The sequence below is a fragment of the Plodia interpunctella genome, chromosome 1 (genome assembly GCF_027563975.2).
Source record: "Plodia interpunctella isolate USDA-ARS_2022_Savannah chromosome 1, ilPloInte3.2, whole genome shotgun sequence".
In the NCBI taxonomy this organism is placed as follows: domain Eukaryota; kingdom Metazoa; phylum Arthropoda; class Insecta; order Lepidoptera; family Pyralidae; genus Plodia; species Plodia interpunctella.
This window is the reverse complement of record NC_071294.1, coordinates 751,649-773,817: the sequence shown is the minus strand read 5'-3', so window position 1 is coordinate 773,817 and position 22,169 is coordinate 751,649. Positions and strand designations below refer to the sequence as shown.

The window sequence follows — 22,169 nt, the reverse complement described above, 5'->3', positions numbered from 1 at the left end:
GCTTGTGTCAAAAATTACATTTTTGTAAAATACATGTTCTTACTCACGGAACAAAATAACGCAACTCAGTGCAGCAACACTGCTCTTGCCTGTCTGTTCAACTGTGTCAATGTCAAATGTAATGTCAAAAAAAATCAAAAACCAAGCCAACGTTGGTGGCGGCTTGTTGTGTATCTATTAATTAATTTGATTTTTTACTAAATAATTATTTTTAGTACCTTCTTTTCAGGAAGGATGTATCGAATTGCTGGTATGGCAGAATTCGAAGTGGAAAAAAAGCGATCTAGAAATTCGTGGCAACATAAATTGTACAAATTTTGTTATAATGATGATACGGGAGCATTTCTTGGACGAACCCCTCAAAGTTGGTGTGAGTGAACTTTGTTTTCTGTAAAAACGTACAAAAACAACTATAAATTTGATTTATAATGTCAAATCAATTATTTATACTTTAAAATCAGTGAAATTTAATCTGGAATATGGGAGAGTTATAGGGCGTGGCGCATCAGTATACAACATTAGAATAATTACAATAATGTTGAACCCATGGAGCATTATGATTCACATCATATCTGACTCTCTTGCACTATTTTTTGAGAATAGTTCAAGAGATTAATTGGGATAAATTGTTCAAATGCACAATTTATCCCATCAAACTGGGGTTTTGTGGTGGTTCTCATGGGTATGAGAACCACCACAGAATATTTCGTGAAACCGTAAAAATTAAATACTGACCTATTTTTTAATATCCCTATAATTTTAACAGACTGGTTAAAAAACCTAGAATAGATGTTACAATTAAACTTAAGTTTATTAAACTTCCACTGACTCAGTAGCCCCAAAATGGATCTTCGTGTCCGAAATGAGAGTGTCAGAGCTAGAGTCTTCTGTTCTGAGCAATGGATCACAATGGACAGCTACAAATTCACACCAACCAAAGATGGCTGTACGAATCGCAACACTTGTAAGCTTGTGTATAACATTGTAAATGTTAAAGTGTGTCGGATTAGATTAAAGTGATTGGGCGAGGTGGGAGAAACATTCTAGGAATCATCCATATAAGGATATGGAAATAGTTTCATTTAAAGATTTCAGAATGTACAGTACATTTGCAAGAAAAAACATACAAGTTTTATATATGTTCATGACCACTTTTTAAACTTTTCTTATTGATAAACCACTTGGTTATACCTGAAAACATGAATACTTATTTTTGGGCAGTCATGTAAAATGTAATTGTTATGAAAAGAAGCCTGACAATTTATTAGGTCTCCGTTAAAACAATCACTTGCTGTAAATAATCCCCTAAGTGGCTTTAATCCTAATATATCTTTGGGAAGCCATAGAGTTTGATAGCTATTCTGTTTACTATAATGTAACTGGATTATATGAAGTGACTAGATACATGTTTCTAATTTCAATGAACTAGAAAAAAACTTCACCTCTTTCTCTTACCTCTGCATGTTCCCAATTGCATTTAGAGCTGTGATGCAAATATGTCAGGGATCAGTGTAAAAAAAATTTTAAGATTCGGCTGTGATTTTACAATCGGCCGCTTGCCTGACGTCAACCCTCCTTGGAAATGCTGTTGTCGCCTGTCAGCTGTTGAGTCAATAATGTAACTTTATCATGTCACATTTTCCAGGTAAAATCCTTCTCTTCTACTTCATATTCTATGCAGTTCTGATAGCCCTGTTTGCCATCTGCATGGTGACCTTCCTGCAGCATTACATAAACCCTCGCGTGCCACGTCTGCAGCAAGACTACAGCCTCATCGGCACCAGCCCTGGGCTCGGGTTCAGGCCACTGCCCCCGGATGTGAGGAGCACCCTGATTTATTACAAGGGCTCAGATTATGAAAACTACAAGTACTGGGAAAATGAATTGATTGATTTTCTTTCTGGTAAGTTAAAGGGCACTTTTGTGATGATAATAGATAGAGTGTTTAATAGGCAGAGTTTTATTACTTTATTTAAGTAATGGAACTTATCGCAAGCTTGAAGCCATAGGGGCAAGCATAATTTTGCTTATATGCCTCTATAAATGGAAGTCTGCAATATGTTTTCAATTAATATTTCACCATACGACTTCCCAAGATAAATAAATGTATGCATAATTTAATGAAATCCATTTAGAAAATAAAAAATATAAAAAGTCTGAAATATATAATCTAAATTTACATTGTACATAACTTTCTTCCTATCTTATTTATGTATATAACCTTACTAGAGTTTAGTTTGTAAGATATTTTTATTGATTAGTCATAGTTACGATAGTGTTACAGGGAATGACCATAAGAAAAAAACCAATGACTAAAAAAGAGGTGGGGCAAACAGACCAGTTACAAAAAAAAAACAATTAGTGTTAATTTCCATATTTTACAAGATGACAAGTCTTGGCCACCAGTATTAGTATGTAAAATATATTGTGCTTCAGTGTATAAGAAGAAGGGACAGACGGCGGGCGCTGGCCAGAACATCTTCGACTGCGACTTCAACAAACTGCCGCCGCCCGGGAAGGTCTGCGACGTGGACGTCAGGGAGTGGGAGCCCTGCATACAGGAGAACCATTTCTCCTTCCACAAGTCTTCCCCGTGTATCTTCTTGAAGCTTAACAGGTTGTCTCAATTTTTTGGTTTCTGGTTACATTAGTTGCGTACCGGCCAATCTCATACAAATCTGATTAGGCCTTGTAAAGTTTTACATATGTGTTGCCCAGTTGGGCACAATTTGAGACAATGATTAGCACTCTGTCTCGATTCATCTTGTGTATTTCTAATATGCAATTATCTTTCTTGTATGAGCGAAACTTTCTTTTCTAGTCTGTTATTGCTGACGCTAATGTCAGATTTTTTTGAGTAAGTCGCCTACAGGCAGCTCCTTTGACTCGATGACTTATCACTACCTATCTGATTTAGTGGCAAATAATCGCATAGACACTAGTGAACTTAATCTGCCAATCAGTGTGCAGGTTTCCTCACGATGTTGTCCTTCACCGAAAGCAAATGGTGGTCTATGAAAACTGTACAAGAGTCGGATTGGTACACAAACTCTTGTGGCACGAGTAGGATGCGAACCTATAGATCGTTTTAACCACTGGAGCACCGAAACGAAAGACGCAAGTAATGAGCGAAAATAAAAATAATGACAAGGTCTTTATTTTCATGTCTACAGTTTAAAATGTTTTTGTAGTGACGCTTGATATAATTTCAGAATTTACGGCTGGCGGCCGGAGTTCTACAACGAGACGGACTCCCTGCCCGCAGACATGCCCCACGAGCTGCAGGTCCACGTGAGGAACATCAGCTCCAGCCTCTACAGGAACTATGTGAGAATAGCCTTATTTCGAGTTAACATTGGCGTTAAAACTAAAGCCGAAGATAGAAAGTTTGGTGGCCAGTGTCCCCCAAAATGAACATAGCCTAAAAAAATCCCCTCCAAATTATTCTATACTAGATAAACAGTAAACGCTCTGCCTGCGCGTTCTAGGCTTGTTTGCTTGTTTCATGACTCTACCATGGCGCCATCTGTTCGTATTGATGTGTATCATCTATGTGGCTTGTAAAGTCGTTGCGTTTAATCAGCTTTTGGCGTTGTGCATGTGGCGTGGCAGGTGTCGCCACAATCTTCACCAACTTCAATAACAATAATCAATGTGGCCGTCCAAATCAAAAGGGAGCTTATGGCTGCTGGCACTTAGGTCTTTATTGCCGTTGTTCGAATACAAAACAACTATAAAGTCAAACAATCATTTATTTATTCTTAGGAGAACCAACAGCTATATATACAGAATCATATTCTTTTCATATCTATCATATTCCTTTTTCCCGTAAAGTTATCAGTTATATAATTTCAGGTGTGGGTCCAGTGCTACGGGGAAACCCCAGCGGACAAGGAGAACATAGGCCCCATCAGATACCTGCCTGGCCCGGGGTTTCCGGGGTACTTCTACCCGTACGAGAACGCCGAGGGGTACCTCAGCCCTCTTGTGGCGGTCCACCTGCGGAGGCCTAAGAGTGGGTACTTCTCTCTGTGTCTTATCGGTGGCGATCGATCTAGGTTTTTTTTCTGTTCACAACAGTCGTTTTTCTTTACGATCAATATACCTACAAAAAATATTTATCACATAATGTGTTATGAAATAAAATAACAATAAAACAAACAAAACATGTATCGGTAACAACAGAACAAAATATGTATCGGTACATTTAATTACACCCTAGAATTACTGAACGGATTTCGATGAAATTTTTGGTTCGTATATGTAATACGCCCGTAGTCATGGAATCAACGAGGGCATCAGCTGATTAAAAATATATATTTATATGTTTATCCACAACTTTACAGTATATTATATAGGTATGAGTTAAATTTCTTCTATAAATAAATTTACGTCACATTTTGTACAATTATTTGACGACCTCGGTGGCGCTGTGGTAAAGTTCTTGCCACTGAACCGCGAGGTCCCGGGTTCGATCCCCGGTCGGGTCATGGAAAATGATCTTTTTCTGCTAAATCTGTGTGATTTCTTTTTAAAAAAAAACTAAAAAAAAAAATGGTTGCCTGTAAAGTCGGTTTTACGGGCGAAGATTTTACGTGACAACGTCTTTTTACGCGCGCGGCAGACCGATCATAGTTGAGTGGAAGAGAGACGCAAGGCATTCGGCGGGCCTCTCTCTCGTTCGGTGACTCATCGTAACGTTACCGGGCGTTACACTTTTTCATAAATGACTCCCAGCCGCAACCTAATTTAAGACGTTGTCACGTCAAAAAATTTTTTTTGTTACAGCTGGAATAGTGATTAACATAGAATGCCGCGCCTGGGCGCGCAACATCAAGTACGACAGGAGAGAGAAACAGGGAGTCGTGCATTTTGAGCTCATGATCGAATAATGTATGTATTTATACATTTTGCTTGTACACCTTGAAGATATCATAGACCAATTTAGTACTGTATATGAAATTTTCGCGTCGAACCACCGAAATTTAATTAATAAGACTGCTTGTGTAGTTTGCAGCAAGCAATATTGAATTTGGAAATATATTTTTTAACATTTGCTTTATCGTAGTAGCTTACAAAGAGTAGAAAACGGTTTTTTAACGAACTAAATTTTTTTGCCATTCTGTTATCACATCTAAAGCCGCGGATACACTACGGAACATTTGACGCGCAACATATCGCCCTCTCTCACTCATTTCCATTAACTTGTGTGAAATAGCACATCGTCGATCACGCTCATGTAAATCGCAGTGAAAAGGAAAGAACGATAACGTTGCACGTCAAAACTAAATATTCCCAAATGTATTCCTGGTTTAATTGGCAAGAATGGTTGATAACCAACCAGTGTTGCCGGCCAAGAAAAAACTGCGCTTTCATTTTTATATTAAGATTCATTTTTAGATTTCTATTAAGACCAACTGTATATTATATACAGGTCGTTTATTTTAAATATATATATATATTATCCGGTATTATCCGGTAGAAGTTAAGAATCTGGCACTTGTAGAATTTATGAATTTCAATAATGAATCTCGAATAATTTTTTGATGCATTTTATATCTTTATGAAGACTTGAACGCATTTCCATTATGCTAAGCTAATTCTATTTCGTCACACGTCCGAGCCATTTGTAGTAAGTAGGTTTTGGAAGCTAGAAATATTATTTTGAGCGTCAGGATTGTAGACGATAATCTAATTGTTTTGGTCAGGGTAGTTGCCTGTGTATAAAATAAAATAAAATTTACAAATACATTCACATATTGCAAAGTTTCGACGGCGACTTTTAAGGTAACGATAATCAAATGTCACTTTAATCGACCAGTTTCATGTATAGTACCTACATTACATTTAGTATTTTTTTTTTGTTCTCATTATAGTATAATTAAAACGCTTTTTGACAGCAACGTTTGTGACGTCACTTGTGCCCACTGTCATACTAACCCCATAATATTTATTTTTTGTTTTTGACACCATGTAAAAAAGTAACTGTATTGACTTTATGGCAATTACCCTATTGGACAGTCTTAATCAAAAAAACGTTGCCAAACATATTTCTAGTTCCCATTTTATTTTTTTTATACAAAGTCTTATTATGTTATTAAGAATATCCAATGCAATGTGTAGTTTGAGTGTTATAATTATGGAAATTGTATTTTTATTAGTCTTATACTTTTTATATAACATATTTTTTAGTTTATTGTAATTATTTTATTGTAATGTACATTTTTTAAAACGGGCAGGCTTGAGAATACAAAAAATTCAGCTTTTTGTTTTTAAACTTTAAAAATGCACGAAATTTTTCTTTTCGCATTTGTGAGAAAAAAATAAATAAAATTAACTTGATATTATTTACATATTACGTAAAACGATAATAAGAATTTTGCTGTTGATTCCAAAATGAAAATCGTTTTTTTATTTGTCTATTTTCACATTTATTTAGGTACTTACTTGATTATAAAATATTACTTATTTGAATTTATCACTATTTTTATATTAATGGAATTTTTTATATATACATATAATAATTTTTACACTTTTCTTTTTTACGATAAATATAACTGATAATTATGATTATAAGACTTCGGTCTAAAAACTTGTACCGTCCATATTTAACATATATCTAAGACTGATATTTTTGTAAGAAATAAAATCATGTCGTGCTTATTATAACCTCATATAATATTATAACTGTCTATAGTTTTGTGTGGCAGCTATCTATAAAATTGGTTACAGCAATGTAATTATTATTGTAACAGATACATACTTGTGTACTATGTTCACAAAAATCGTGATAAATAAAAAAAAAAATATTACTATTTTTTATGGAACATCTTTTTATATAAATCTAAACCCCAATACTTTATTTAAACTAACCGGTGTAACGTGACCAGTTTACAAATTGAATAATCCCATGGGTTTACAAAACCAGTTTTTCGTTTATATTTTACTTGGTATTCATACATAAAATATATTGTTAAAACTCCCTTATCGAGCACCGTAAGTCTTCTTTATGTTCATATCAAAATGTATATCGAAACTAAATAATTATCGTATCTCATTTCGAATTTGTGTTTACTTTTTAATAAACTTTAATAATGACATAGGTATACATTGCTGGTTTTTCATTGCGGTAAACATAAGCTCTCATACAAATTACGCAATGTTTAAGCATCCGTGAGAGTCCGGCGATAGTTTGTAGCCGACATAATAAAAATCCGTCCGAAAAATGCCTTGTACTTTTAATATTATAATAGTAAGTAGACGTAAACTTGTGTGCCTCGAATATTATGTAAGAAATAAAATGAAAATGTTTTCAATATATATTGTTTGTTTTATAATGTCCATTTCAAAATATTAATCGAAAATGTAAATGATAATAAAATCTATTACTGTCAGTGCTTAGATAACCTTTCAGAGTATTTTTATAAATGTCTACTGACTACTGATATAAGTTTTGTCTGGCTTTCGAATAATGTATCATTTATATTTTGGGTTTTATATTATCCTCAGCCCTCCGGGGGCCTTAAATAGCACAATAAATGCATATGGAATATTATACTACGGGATCACAAAATCTGTAGTTGAAACCGTGACAATATTCAACATATTTAAATCTCCACTAATGAGTCAGATCCCTATAAGCATATAAAAAATGTCCCTTTAACAGATGTGGACACATGCGTACGCGCATGCAGACGCGCAAATGTACATTTTAATTCAGTATCCTACGATCTGCGTTTGACGTCGTACGTGTTTCACGCACTATTTTCGTAACTCGCGATTATAGATTTTCCAATATTGAAATTGAAAACAGATTGAGATATAAGTGAAGTATGAATAATTCACATGTTTCTGAGGATTGGGCTAGGGCTCCGCCACCTTCTGGCCCTGTGTGGGAAACGATCGCCAAGGTTTTGTACAACCCTGAGGATAGCAGCATCTTAGGGCGCACGCCTAAGCGATGGGGTGAGTTTATTTTTGAATCATATCGAATATAATTGAATTGAAAAAAAAAATTTGCTGCAATAACTGCATTATAATTCTAATTGAAAGAATGTCTTTCATATTACTAGCCGTGGTGCACCCGTAGACCTTACTCCATAGAATTTTTGGGATTAGCCCGTTTTTTTTTTACCAAATTTATCAAAATCTGTCCATAAGATTTTGCGTAATTGAGTAACGAAAATCATCATCTCAACTAAAATACATAAACTTTCGTAATTAACCTATATTTGTATCCTTACATATCATAAGCCGCGTCTGTCTTGTCTGTCTGTTCACGATAAACGGATTTTCATGCGGTTTTTACCAATAGATAGTGTGGTTCTTGACGAAAGTTTAGGTGTAGGTATAATTTATTATGTTTTTACCCGAGCGAAGTCGGGACGGGCCGCTAGTAATATTATATATCAATCTGACTCATGTATAGTAGTTTTCATAGACCAACACTTGCTTCCGGTGAAGGCAAACATCGTGAGGAAACCTACACTCTAGTTATCATTTACCATGTGTGAAATGGAAAAGGCAATGGCAAACCATTCCATAAATATGGCCAAGATAGTAGTTGTGTGTGTTTCATTCCACTAATGACCACGACCCTCAGCCATGAGGAATACGACAGTAAGGAGGAGGTATATTTTATTCCAAGACTATGAAAGGTGGGAAAACTGCATTTCATCTTTTTAACCGTCGACGACAGAAGGGGCGTGTATGTATGTCTGTCTGTGGCATCGTAGCAGCCAGGCTGAACCGGTTTTGACCTAGTTTTTTTTTAAAGAGTATTTAATCGAGTGTTCTTAGGCAGGTATGTTTGCAAAATGTATGTCTAGCCGTATGGGAACCATCAGGTATTTTCTAGCGGATAAGAAGGCGACACTAACTACGTAGTCGGAAGTTTCTTAAATATCGAATACTAGCTTTTGTCTGCGACATTGCCCGCGTGAGTTTTCCACAAGAACAGTAATGTTTCCGGGATGAAAATGTACCCTATGTCCGTCTCCATACTTCACACTACATGTATGCAAATTTTCAAGAAGATTGGTTGAGTAGATAATGTGTGAAGAGGTAACAAACAAACTTCCTTCTCATTCATAATATTAGTTAGGATTCTGTATATTGTATATTCGCATCATTATCAGATTTTAATAGATTAGTGTAGCCACAGAGATTGCAACGCGGTAGTTACATGACACCAGACAGTACGCATTATGTTACATGTATCGTACAGTGATCAACACATCAACCTCCACAACATTTAACATTAGTTCACCACTGTTACCTTCACATAGACATGTCGTAGACTGTGGGCATATCAGATCAACATCTGACGGTATTACTGTACATGACACCTGCATTCCATCTAACTGATTATGCAGCACATAACTAAAAGTTTCTGAGAAAAATCTACCTAATAATGACATTGTTTCAGCCTTTTTATGTCCACTGTAGAACATAGGTCTCTTTTCACCGCGTTTCATGTAGTTTAATTCACTGTTAAATCTAGATTCTAAACAGGCAAAGGCGCAGGCAAATAAGTTGGTTCAAAATGGCGGCCGTCAACGAAGGTATTCGAAATTCAAAGTTCTTGATCCTTTATATCATAGGTATTTTGTCTCTAATACCAAACATATACTGACGGCAGCCATCTTGGTTCAACTTATGCCGGGGATTATACATTGCACAATTCAAATTCAAAATTCTTTATTCAATTTTGATGATATATTTAACAGTGATCACTTTGTAAACAGTTTTGCGGACCAATATTAAGTAATATAATGAATACTTTGTTTAATAATACGTAAATAAATAATAAACTTATTGACGTCAAAAAAATTACCTAAACTAAGTCTACTACCGACTTCCAAAGCGCAGGTGAAGAAGCGGCGCAACAAACATTTTGTGAATCATGTAAACATGTTTGTTAGTTTGTAAGTCGAATAAACATTAATACCTATGTTATCTCAAGGAATACTTACTTCTTTACTAAGTATCGTGATAAAATATACTACATTCTATTAGTTAAGTTAGTTTGTTTTCAAACATTCCTTGTTTGGCTGAGTTTATGATTTCACCTTGAACTTATATCAATAAACAAAACTATATCTGTATGCTCACGTTATTCGATATTTATGTAATGAATTCCAAACATAAAAATCAGTCACCTTTGAAGTACAATAACCCACACAAGTATTATACCTAAGTATAATCTAAGCTGCAACCCGTAGATATTAACATATTGGTATACGAACTCCTGACTGTGGTACGAGTAGGATTCAAACTTGTCCGTCCGTCCGTCCGCGGTCTAGCTCAAAAACTATTAGTATTATAATGGAATGATGTAATTTGGTATGGGTATACCTAGACAATAACGTGAAAAAATAATAAGTGGTTAAATAAAATCTTGAAAAAGAAATCAATCATATTTTTAGTACTTCCCCTGCACGTGAAGTGGAAGTTTTTTCATTAGTATAGGATAGGTCTTTCAAAAATATTGGTATAGATGCGGGAAGACCATTTTTGGATTTAGCAAACCGTTCGTAAATTATTAAGCTATAAAGTGACAATTTTCATTAGAGACAAGTGTTCGCCATCTACCAACGAAACAGTTGTTATTAGGAATAGGCTAGTAAATTTTTGTTTTGATGACTATTCGACTATATCTTATGTCATTAGAAACACCATTGAAAAAAATACTGTGATAATGACAATACTTTCAAAGATATGACAAAAATAAAATCACACATTTTTGGACTCGACCAAACGCTCCATACTAAATGACATGAACAAGTGACGTCACAACGTGCGAAAACGTTCGCGAAGAAAGATATGTTTGTTCGACAGCTACATTAAATAATACGTTTATGGTGATGATTTCTTAATAAAAGTTGTTACAACATTTTTGTTATTTATGATGGTTAAGTTTATTTTTATAATTTCATACTTTTTGAAAATGGACTTTCCAACCAACTGTAAATATTCGTATTTAGATCCAGCTGCATTGTTACAGTCCAAGAATTATCACAATAATAATAAATATATCTATTTTATCTAGATTATTCATATTTTTTACAATTCTCTGACCTTGTCAACTACCCTATTCAAACGTTACGCCATTAGTACTCATATACAACGAAATTAGAAGGAAAACTATCACACCTAAGTTAGTGTTATAAGTTTACGAATATGTAATAGGTCGACCAAATGTATTCTACTCTAAAACTTCGAACAACTATTGCCATAGTACGAAACTCTCGGTCCGTGGATGCGACACGCACTACTTTGGTTGTTGTAGTACCAAAACTACGGAACCCTAAACGTGCGTGGCCCGACACGCATTTGGCCAGTTATTAGGTTTGCTCCAGGGCCAGGCGATATAAATTTACAAAAGGATAACGCATTAACAAGTGCTTGCGCTACCATTGTTGCAATACCCTAGTATTAAATCCGGCGATCGCTGAGTGATCGATTTCCTCTGTTCTAATTTCATGCTAATTACACAATCATGATGCCATTTAACCAGCTACTTATAGGCCCTGCAGCTCCAACTGGTTTGGACATTCTGTTTATAAATCTTTTGCTCGAAACACAATAAGACCACTCTCAGCGGCGCACACTAAGCACTAAGCTTGCATCGCGGATCCGGATGGATACAAACACAGAAACTGGCGCAATTACAATTCATTTAGGTAGTCTATTATCACGAGTATAAATATTTGCCATATATACATAGAAATACTTCTGCTTTCATTCATAGGTGTTGTGAAAAATACAAAAACTGCATAATAAGGAAGAAGTAACAGTAGGTATGTATCCAACTGTTTATAATAATTATGTGAAACCTGTTTGATTTTAAATATGTTTATACGATGTTTTATGTGAATGCACATGTGTCGAAAAACAATTCGTAAAGGAACGGGAAAAGTCCAAACATGATTAAATTTCGTCAGGATTTACGTAAGATATTACCCATACAGTCCGAACAAGTTTAGAACCATTGACGTAATGAGCTTTGTGTAGCTCGTATCAGTTGAAATCCCGTCTTGCTCACGACCTCGCCTGCCCTTTATTCTTCAGAAACCAAGGATAGCCTTTGTGGGTTTACAATCGTTATCCTTTTCTAAAGATTAGGGTTCCGAACTTAACAGAATTAAATATTTTTTATTAAAGAGTTACCTAAATAAAGTTGAAATCATTTTACATTATTGTTTTGTAAATAAATCAAAAGAGCCCTGTGTTTTTGTTCAACTTCAGCATGAATCCGGTTAGTTTTTTAACTATTTAGCGCGTCCTCGGCTCAGATGATCTGTTGCTGAGGAAGGAACCAGGAAAATGGTCAGACGAGACGAGAGCGTGTCAGTAAATAACGATCATTCGTCTACAGTGTAGCAAAATAGCAAAGCAAATAATGAAAATAGTCGGGGAAACCTATAAAGTTGTTTATTACGTTGTCCATGGCGCGCAAAATGTTCGTCCTTTAACGATTTTTTGTTGGCACACTGTTTACAGTTAAACCATATGAACCCTTTGTTTTCAATGTGTAACACCAACACTACGGATTAATTTATTTCTAAACTGTCTCTCTGTTTATGGAAAATTAATGGAGTGGTTTGCAATTGCCTTCTCCATTATCTTTTATATAGAAAATAGCTTATTAAAAACTAGATTGCTAATCTACTATATGTACTAAACTCACGTGTACTTCTCATGGGATTTGAATCTGACTTCCTAACTATAGAAGTAATGAATAGGGAATGAATGGCTAACCTATACGTTGCGGCGACCTTGATCCAATAGAAACTTAGTGTATAGTAACCCAATGAACCGTGAAATTACAGATTTGTATAAAGTCCTTCACTACAATATTACTCTAGTAGGTTGCTAGCTATAATCTCCTACCACAGAAGGATGGGAGTTATAAGTTTAACGTGTCTCTATGTTTGTCATTTGGCATCGCAGCAACCAAACGGCTGAACAGATTTTTATCTAGTCATTTTTTATTTGAAAGACATTTTAATCGAGAGTGTTCTTAGTAAAATGTGCGTTCAGATGTTTGGACACCGTCAGCTTTTTTCTAGCAAATGAGATGACACCAGCAACTTCGGAGTGGGGTTTCTTGTTTATTAAATGTGTAAATTAATTTTTATTAAGGGCTCGAATATCACACCAACTTTTCTTTAGTTCGTGAGAACAGAAAACTAGTAGTTTGTGTAACAAATTCATTCGTGTATGCGTAATGAGAAGTAAAACTGGAATAAAATTCATATGCTAATGGTGCTGATTGCTTCTTATTTTTTCAGGACATCGTGTCCTTTTTCCAAAATACTTAAGTATTAGTTCTCACAATATCCCTCACAAAATAAGATATACCTGAGTATTATATGAATAGGCCCGTTTTTTTTTTCAACGAAACTGCGTGAGAAGACTTCTGAAGAATATGTCCAAACTGTTATATTTTTATGTCGTTAGAATTTTTCCCGCCCTTCATTTTATTGCCAGCGTGGCTGACTTCACCTTTACGACCGGTCGCCGACTCAGGCGCAGCTAAATCCGTCTGCCCTGAAATAACGCGCGTGCGCATTTCGCATCCTTACAGAAATAGTTTATAAATCATATTGATCAGACGTCTGTCCGTCTGACATTGTCTTACGCTATAATCTTACTTCTCCCAATATTTATCTCAATATACTTATGTCAGTTATTAGTTGCCATAAAGTCATATCACATACAGTGCATATACATAAGTATATACAGGGTTACAGGTATCAAACGCAAAACCTCCTATAAACTACTTGGGTACATCAAAACAAGCAACTTTTATTCTATGACTTCGTGATTCGGTAGATTATTTTTCTTCATGTAAAAAAAATACAATCTAATTTGCGATTCTACACAACTTAAATCTATGTAATAGCCGAGCAACGCGAGACAGTACAGTAGCGTTATGTAGCGGAATCCAACATAGAGGTAACGTTTTATAGAAACGACAATAAAAGTAAAAAAAGGAATTTCTATTTATTTATTACGTTTAGACAAAAATTGATAGTCTCTATGTACCTTATGCGCCTTTGGAAGGTTATGTGTTAGATACCAGTAACCATATACGTATATTACTTAGTACATATAGTGATTGCATTTGTACATTTTATTTTACACACACCTTATTTTGGAAGATAATGGTTCTCCCCGCGGTTCTGCTCTCGTGGGAAAAGATATATTATTTTGCCATTTTTATGCTTTTAAAAACTGCAGCAAACACAGATAACTGAGCGTTCAATATCTGTATTTAGCAATATACAAAAGCAGATATTAGGGTTTTTGATCGTTCGTTCGTCCAAATTTCATAACAATCAGTCCAGTAGATAATGCGTGAAGAGGTAACAAACGAACGGAAGAATAGACGGACGGAACGACGGACGAATGGACGGACGTCTATTCTTCCGTTCGTTTGTTACCTCTTCACGCTGTATCTACTGGACCGATTGTTATGAAATTTGGTACAGGGGTAGAAAATAACCTGGAATAACACATAGGGTACTTTTTGTCCCGAAATTCCCACGGGGTTGAAGCCCAGCGGCGCAGATAAAACAAAGATATAAAATACTCAAAAAAAAAATTAAATTGACATTACAATATTAAAAATGAATAAAATGATGACACAATACTTGATGCTTGCAGGTATAGTGTTGACTTTCTATCTGGTGTTCTACGCAGTATTGGCGGCCATGTTTGCTGCCTGCATGGGGGGATTGTACTACACCCTGGACCCCACCAAACCGAGCTTCACACTGCATCAGTCACTTATCGGTGGGTATAATTTTATATATACAAATCTATTATCTATATAATTTAGATATCACCAGTCTTCATTCACCCACTAGGGTGACTTCATATCTCACACTAGAATTTGCCCGCGTCAAATTCCGTCAGGGGAACACATATTTTTCTTAGATGAATGGTACCATTTGTCCTTCTCCGTACTTCAAACTACATGTATGCATATTTCAAGGTTAAGCAGTTAAAGTGTGTAGAGGTAACAAACAAACTTTGGCTATACACTGCTGATTTTTCATTGCGAACAAATAATAGCACTCATACTAACTACGCAATGTTCACGCATTCGCGTCGGCGTGTGTCCGAGTTCTGGAGTGGAGATTACATAGTACAGTCGAAACAATTAAATTATATAATTTTCGCAGGGATTAACCCTGGGATGTCGTTCAGACCGTCGCCCCTAGCCGACGTCGAGATCCGGCCGGGAGCCGGCAATTCTACAGCCATCTACATAAACGAACTTCAACAGTATCTTAGTAAACGTGAGTTCGGACTGTTCTAATTTGTATAGCGTTTGCCGCGTAAGGTTCCCGCCCTACAATAGAATCGCTAACAAGATCCTCAAAGGTAATAACTGAGGAAACGAGAGCCTTCCAAAGACGACAGTCGGCTGGTCGGAAAACATCACGTTCATTTGGGGGCATAATATAAAAACAAGTCGCCCTCCACGCCTGCATGTTTCTAAAGATTCTTCTTTTAGACCACGCAACAGATTTTGATGCAGTAATCACTGTTATTTAGACAATTTATTCCCGAAAGTTTATACTCGTACATACATAAATGACCCCGTTCCCCCTCGAAGTGAGGCCAGGTAGCTGGCAGGAGTATACACGGACGGTTACGCTATGTATAGAAAACCTATCTGACAGTTTACATATTGACAGTTGTAAATCTATCACATGATTGATCGTAGATCAATGGTCAACTGACAAAGAGAGGCCCTCACAACCCATTGATTGTAAATAGATCTTATAAAGCATAGAAACAACGTGGCATCTACTCATTCAATATGTACAATGATTTAACTATGGCTACGTAATGTAGCCTTTTAAGTATTTATATATATGAAATAGCGGCCCGTACCGACTTCGCTCGGATAGAAACACAAAATAAATAAATAAATAAATATATTAGGACAAATCACACAGATTGAGCTAGCCCCAAAGTAAGTTCGAGACTTGTGTTATGGGATACTAACTCAACGATACTATATTTTATAACAAATACATATATAGATAAACATCCAAGACCCGGGCCAATCAGAAAAAGATAATTTTCCATCATGACCCGACCGGGGATCGAACCCGGGACCTCTCGGTTCAGTGGCAAGAATCTTACCACTGCGCCACCGAGGTCGTCAAAACACACCTAAACCTTCCTCAGGAATCACACGATCTATTGGTGAAAACCGCATGGAAATCCGTGCAGTAGTTTTTGAGTTTATCATAGTTAAACAGATAGACGCGGCAGGGGGCTTTATTTTATTAGCAGGTTTTTGTGAAATTATGAACTTGAACTGATGTATGTTTTCATTTTTTTTTGATTGATTGATGCAGCAGTTTTCTATACGATGTCCACATTTTGTAGGAAGGCAAAATTAACACGATCAAATGATGCTGCGGACGTTTTTCATTTGTATCTATTTCTATCAAGGAACATATTATGAAGATTTATTTGGTTTCAGCATTAGCGAGCTGGATTCCATTAGACACAAAGAAATGTATTACTGAAGATAATTTCGGGTTCCCAAGATCACCGTGCATTTTTGTCAAATTAAATAAGGTAAACCAATCTCCTTTTACTTTTATCCGGTGCTTTGTAAGATCAATAATCGATGTATTTATTGATTGATTGTTATGATTTGTTATACCCCTTCTTTAATTTCTTAGGCCGTTGGTATAAAAGCATTTTCAGCCAGATGATAGGCTAAAACAGCATTCACAATGAGTTTTGGCGTCATACAGAAACCAGAGCATATTTTTTTATACGGCTCCCTGGCTTAGGACATCACTACCGACCGTGCTAATGCTACCGGGAACACGCAAGGACGACAGAGAGAGAATGTCACACACATTGATCACCTCAATTACCGGCGACAAACATAAGCAGGAACCAATTAATTTAATGTCACAATAGTGTTTATGATACGAGGTCGGGCGGTTATTCTTGTAGCTTATTTTTATTAATTTTTGACCCAAATGGAAAAGCGCCGATACCTATAGGCCTATTTGGTAAGCCGTTATAACGGCTTTCCGCTTTAGCTTTAGGAGTTTGAGATAATACCCATTGCGAAACTTGCTTGCCATTATTGTAAGTAGAATATTGTAAGTGTAGAAGCTTGAAAACAGACGGATGGTGAGGACCATTTGTCACTTGACAAATGGTCCTCAGCATCCGTCTGTTTTCAAGCTTTTTTCTTTTACACCACGCAATTAAAATAGATGCAATTTTCATTTTTATGTAGACAATTTCATTACAAAGGTTTAAACATACATAATGACACCGTGCGCAGGAGCCACGTGTCGCTAGTTAATTTATAAAATTGCTTATTTTTCCAGATTTTCGACTGGGTCCCGGAGTACTACGACGCGAGCCAGTTGCCGGAGGACATGCCTGATGATCTGAGAAAGCACATAAAAGGCCTCGACCCACTTGAGGTAAGGTAGTTTATCAGTTTATCTTCCAAAAGTATATACCTAATTAGTTTGTTTGAAACAACTGTATTGGACACAATTACGAACTGGTACGAAATGGTAGAAATAAAAAAGAAAAGTTAAATTGCAACTTAACAAACAGTCATTTCTCATTACATGATTAAGTATGTTTAGATCTTTAAACTACGCAACAGATTTTGATGCGTTTTTTAATGGGACAAGTGTGATTCCTGTGGAAGGTTTAGGTGTAAAATTTATTATTACCACTCATAGCACAACCATACATTTCATCAAGAGTAACCAATAGGTACCTATCCACACAATGTTCCAAAATCTTCCACGATTTTCATAAATTTCCTTATAAACCTTATCAACTACGAAGTGATTAAGGGATTAACGCACCTAAATCAAGCAGGAACTAGAGATAAAATTCCGAGATGAAATTATCAGTTGATATACTAAAGGCTTGTTTTATAGTTGTATATCTGTGTAAGTGAAAATTTCTCTGCTTTATCCTTTACAGAGCCGAGGGTAAACTAGACGCCAAATGCCGTGACAAGCAATCAATCTATACAAAAATGCTTGCTTGCAAACGAATGTGTCATCCTTTGCACTACAATGTCCCAAAGAAAAAATTACCGATTAAAATAAATGTATAGGCCGTGAAATTAGTAGGTACTCCATACAACAAAAAAATAATGGCTTGAATTAAGTTCAACGCATAAATGCGGAAGAGTTTTTGCTAGAAAAGTCCCTGATTTTTTTCTGACAAAATATAATTTTTTTGGTTTCCATATATTTGTCTTTATATCTAATAATCATCAGAATAGGATATTGATTGATTGGTACTGGGTGGGTACGTGTGATGTGTACATGATGCTAAGGTATTTGTTACAAATTCTACAGAATTTATAATATAGTTTAAAAATATAGGTAAATATAAATAACTTCTGTTGAATCGGACGTCGAAGTACCTACTTACTAAATCCATGGCATAGGCAGAATAATGTCCAGCCACAATGCTGTTTTTTATTCAAGTTGCCAAAACGATCTGACACGACTTATACAGAAAATGATCATGCAAAAGGCGACCTTATCGCAATAAGTAACAGCTAGGGTAAAATCCAGAAGAACCGGGACGTTCCCGGTTTCTGTCAGGATAGATACATGCCTCAGTTTTAAATCCATGGTCATGGATTTAATGAGCACTTACTTCGGTTGTAGGGTAGTACCTACTAATTCCGTAACCATGGTGGCTCCTTTCTTTTCTTTGACAATGACGTGCGTTGAAACTTTATACCACGGAATCAGTAGTTACTCACGAAGTAGTTACTAATTCCATGCTATTAGCAATTTCTGCGTTGTCGCGTTCCGTCGATGAACATCAAAACGTTCCAGCAATGGGCATGACTCGTACAACTTTGATCGAGTTTGAAATGTTATTATGCAACAAAAACAGATGTTCTTTCTCATTTTTTAAATCTTTTTAATTTCAGCCGGCGAGTGTGTGGGTGTCGTGTGCAGATGAGGCCCAGGCTGACGGAACCCTTCCCGGAACTGTGTTCGAATATCCCTGGGGACGGGGTCTCTTGGGAATATTCCCGTACAGGAAGCAGGAGAACGATTTTGGAGCATTTTTGCCTGTTGCGATCACACCACCAGGTAATTCAGAGACATTCGTTTTGCCTATCTGCTGCTGCCGCCTTGGTTTGTGTCTCTTAGGCACTTCACACAATATATACTTCATACATGTTTGTAAATAAATGAATTATGATTTATATCCACGGGAGAATATGGATTTGTCCTAATCTAAATCGGAAAATCAAAATCAAATAATTTATTCAGAAATTAGGCCTTGATAGGCAATTTTTCACGTCATATTCTAAATTAAAACTAATATTTACCAATGCTACAAACTACTAGAAGCAAACGGCACTGTGTCACCATAGCACATATTTTTTGTCCCATTTAATTTGTATGAATTTATTAAAATAATCACATTATTTTTCCAGTAAACAAAGAAGTCTACATCAGGTGCAGAGCCTGGGCAAAGAATATAATCTACAAGAAGAGTCTAAAAGAACCTTCAGGATACACGAGGTTCCGGCTATTCGTCAAAGCAGATGAAACTACAGAATCAACTACCGTTGCATCTGAATGAATACTATGATACTTACACAGCATCAGTATTCTAAATACGGAATTAGGCAGCCACATTCACGTAGTCGAAATCGTTTACATGACCTAGAACCTGTCAAAATTATTAAAGATAATTTACGAGTAGGTATATACTCATAAAAAAGAGAGATTTAATTAATGAATTAAAAAAGCTAAAACTTGTCAACAGTTATATCTGTTGACCTAATGACACCAACATCTAGTAACATTATTTTTTTTTAAATTTGATTAAATAGTGAGACGTAGTATGTAAGTTTATTTATTTTAATGAATTAGTATATAATGAGAAGTTGTTGATCCATCTTCCTTTCCTCTCCATGAAGGCACAGCTTTTTGTTATCATGCCCGTCCGTTATCTGGAGTTCCTGGGTTCGATTCCCAACGCGGGCTAATATATATACTTTTGAACACGCATTTGTCTGTGATTCCGGGTGTGTTGTGCCATTGTGCTTGTATCTACCAGTGGGCATATTCACTTCTTCTTTCACCATCGAATCTATTCGAAATGTGACGCAGCGAACCAATGACATTGCAGTGTGGTTGTCGTTGCGTCACAATGGCGCAATGTGATTGGTTCGCTGTGTCTCATTTCGAATCGATTCGATGGTAAGAAGTGAAATGCTACTTTTGACGACCTCGGTTGCGCAGTGGTAAGGTTCTTGCCGCTGAACCGAGAGGTCCCGGGTTCGATCCCCGGTCGGGTCATGATGGAAAATGATCTTTTTCTGATTGGCCCGGGTCTTGGATGTTTATCTATATATGTATTTGTTATGAAATATAGTATCGTTGAGTTAGTATCCCATAACACAAGTCTCGAACTTACTTTGGGGCTAGCTCAATCTGTGTGATTTGTCCTAATATATATGTATTTATGTATAACCCGCACTTCGCCCACAGATTCGTGATAGCTTAGTGTGAGCCGTTTTTGTTCGTCAAAAATCTTCCATGTTGATGATTTCCCAAGTTGTATATTACAATATATATGTATATATACAAAGTTTGAATTAGAAGACAATACGTTAAATCAAATGTAAAAATACAAAGCCATACATTAATGTAAATATTATTGTTTTAATTAGTATAGTTTTAAGTACAAATTAAAATTAAAATACTATTAACAGCTGTGTTTCGATTTTTAATGAGAAGTTTTTCCCGCTTCATCGCAATACCATTATCCCTTGATTGGTGTTTACAATGAGTGCGAGAGGAGAACCAACGGGTACATTCAAATTGCTTAATTTTGGCTACGAAGAGAGACAGAAGATAAGGACAGCATAATAATACTTAAACCAAATAATCAATTGAAACGCTTACATTATTATAAAAACATGTAAACCTTTCGCGTTTGTCTGTATAAACGTGATAGACGTTTCTTAGAAAATTATATGGTGTACTAAACCTATGGTAAATATATTGATAATAGCTGCGCCCCGGGGTTTCGCTTCCGTCGGAATTTCTAGATAAAAAGTGCCCTATGTGTTATTCCAGGTTATATTCTACCCGTGTACCAAATTTCATAACACTCCGTGCAGTAGATTAGGCAACTTAAAAACTACCGTACCAGACTTTTTGTACAGTTTACAATTACTGTGATTAATGAGGTTACTTAAAAACTACCGTACCAGACTTTTTGTACAGTTTACAATTACTGTGATTAATGAGGTTACTTAAAAACTACCGTACCAGACTTCTTGTACAGTTTACAATTACTGTGATTAATGAGGTTACATAAAAACTACCGTACCATACTTTTTGTACAGTTTACAATTACTGTGATTAATGAGGTTACTTAGAAACTACCGTACCAGACTTTTTGTACAGTTTACAATTACTGTGATTAATGAGGAAGATATAGGTCTATAATTTATTATGTTTTTACCCAAGCGAAGCCGGGTCGGGCCGTTAGTTACATACGAATGTAAGTAAACTGAAACCCCATGACTGCACATCGAGTCTGAAACGGTTCTCCGACAATTGCTTCGTCTACGAACGATTCCGACAGAATGTCTCCTCTATTCTGTCGGCGAATCGTTCGTAGATGAAGGGTTCTGTCGTTCAAACGCCCGATGTCGAAACATTCTGTCGACGAAACGTTCGTAGACGAAGCAATTGTCGGAGAACCGTTTCAAACTCCTGCACATCATACTTACTAAAACGCGGGAACAAGGAGAGCCGTGGTCACACATAGCACAGTAATACAACTAGAATACCGTCTATTCTATTTCTTGTACTATCTATACGTATGTATATTTATCTATGTACCATCACTTAATACGAACGAGCTGGTAATTGAAGGCTGGGCGGGCGAGGGCTGGGCGGGCGGCGGGCGGCAGTTGTTGCCCACAGCTGGATTTAGGCGGATACACACCGCTGCCATAGACTAGCTTGTATCAGACTCGACTGTAGGGTATTATCGCTTACATTTCAATAACATAAGTTTCGAATTAGACTACTAGGCACTAGATGCCATAGGTAGCGGTAATGAGATGCCTTTAGGCGACAGGAATA

At 36.2% G+C, this 22,169-nt stretch overlaps 2 protein-coding genes across 2 annotated transcripts; both read left to right on the top strand.

Moving 5' to 3' along the window:
• The first annotated feature begins 133 nt into the window (after positions 1 to 133).
• On the top strand, positions 134 to 7,318 carry LOC128670095 (sodium/potassium-transporting ATPase subunit beta-2-like). The gene is made up of 6 exons (XM_053745479.1): positions 134 to 370; positions 1,646 to 1,903; positions 2,437 to 2,617; positions 3,213 to 3,327; positions 3,856 to 4,015; positions 4,789 to 7,318. The coding sequence occupies exons 1-6, from the start codon at positions 235 to 237 to the stop codon at positions 4,890 to 4,892; spliced, it is 954 nt and encodes a 317-aa protein (XP_053601454.1). The 5' UTR covers positions 134 to 234; the 3' UTR covers positions 4,893 to 7,318.
• Positions 7,319 to 7,696: 378 nt separating this feature from the next.
• LOC128672282 (sodium/potassium-transporting ATPase subunit beta-2-like) lies at positions 7,697 to 20,786 on the top strand. The gene is made up of 7 exons (XM_053749332.2): positions 7,697 to 7,965; positions 14,674 to 14,802; positions 15,195 to 15,311; positions 16,514 to 16,611; positions 17,388 to 17,486; positions 18,980 to 19,145; positions 19,496 to 20,786. Exons 1-7 carry the CDS (start codon positions 7,833 to 7,835, stop codon positions 19,642 to 19,644), a joined length of 891 nt encoding a protein of 296 aa, XP_053605307.1. The 5' UTR covers positions 7,697 to 7,832; the 3' UTR covers positions 19,645 to 20,786.
• Positions 20,787 to 22,169: the final 1,383 nt, after the last annotated feature.

What these genes read in the sequence shown, in the direction of transcription:
- LOC128670095 (XM_053745479.1), top strand. Translation starts at nt 235, where the DNA reads ATGTATCGAATTGCTGGTATGGCAGAATTCGAAGTGGAAAAAAAGCGA. An exon ending in ACGAACCCCTCAAAGTTGGT is followed by an intron (nt 371 to 1,645) that starts GTGAGTGAACTT and finishes CACATTTTCCAG; the next exon opens with GTAAAATCCTTCTCTTCTAC. An exon ending in ATTGATTGATTTTCTTTCTG is followed by an intron (nt 1,904 to 2,436) that starts GTAAGTTAAAGG and finishes ATTGTGCTTCAG; the next exon opens with TGTATAAGAAGAAGGGACAG.
- LOC128672282 (XM_053749332.2), top strand. Translation starts at nt 7,833, where the DNA reads ATGAATAATTCACATGTTTCTGAGGATTGGGCTAGGGCTCCGCCACCT. An exon ending in GCGCACGCCTAAGCGATGGG is followed by an intron (nt 7,966 to 14,673) that starts GTGAGTTTATTT and finishes TGATGCTTGCAG; the next exon opens with GTATAGTGTTGACTTTCTAT. An exon ending in TCAACAGTATCTTAGTAAAC is followed by an intron (nt 15,312 to 16,513) that starts GTGAGTTCGGAC and finishes ATTTGGTTTCAG; the next exon opens with CATTAGCGAGCTGGATTCCA.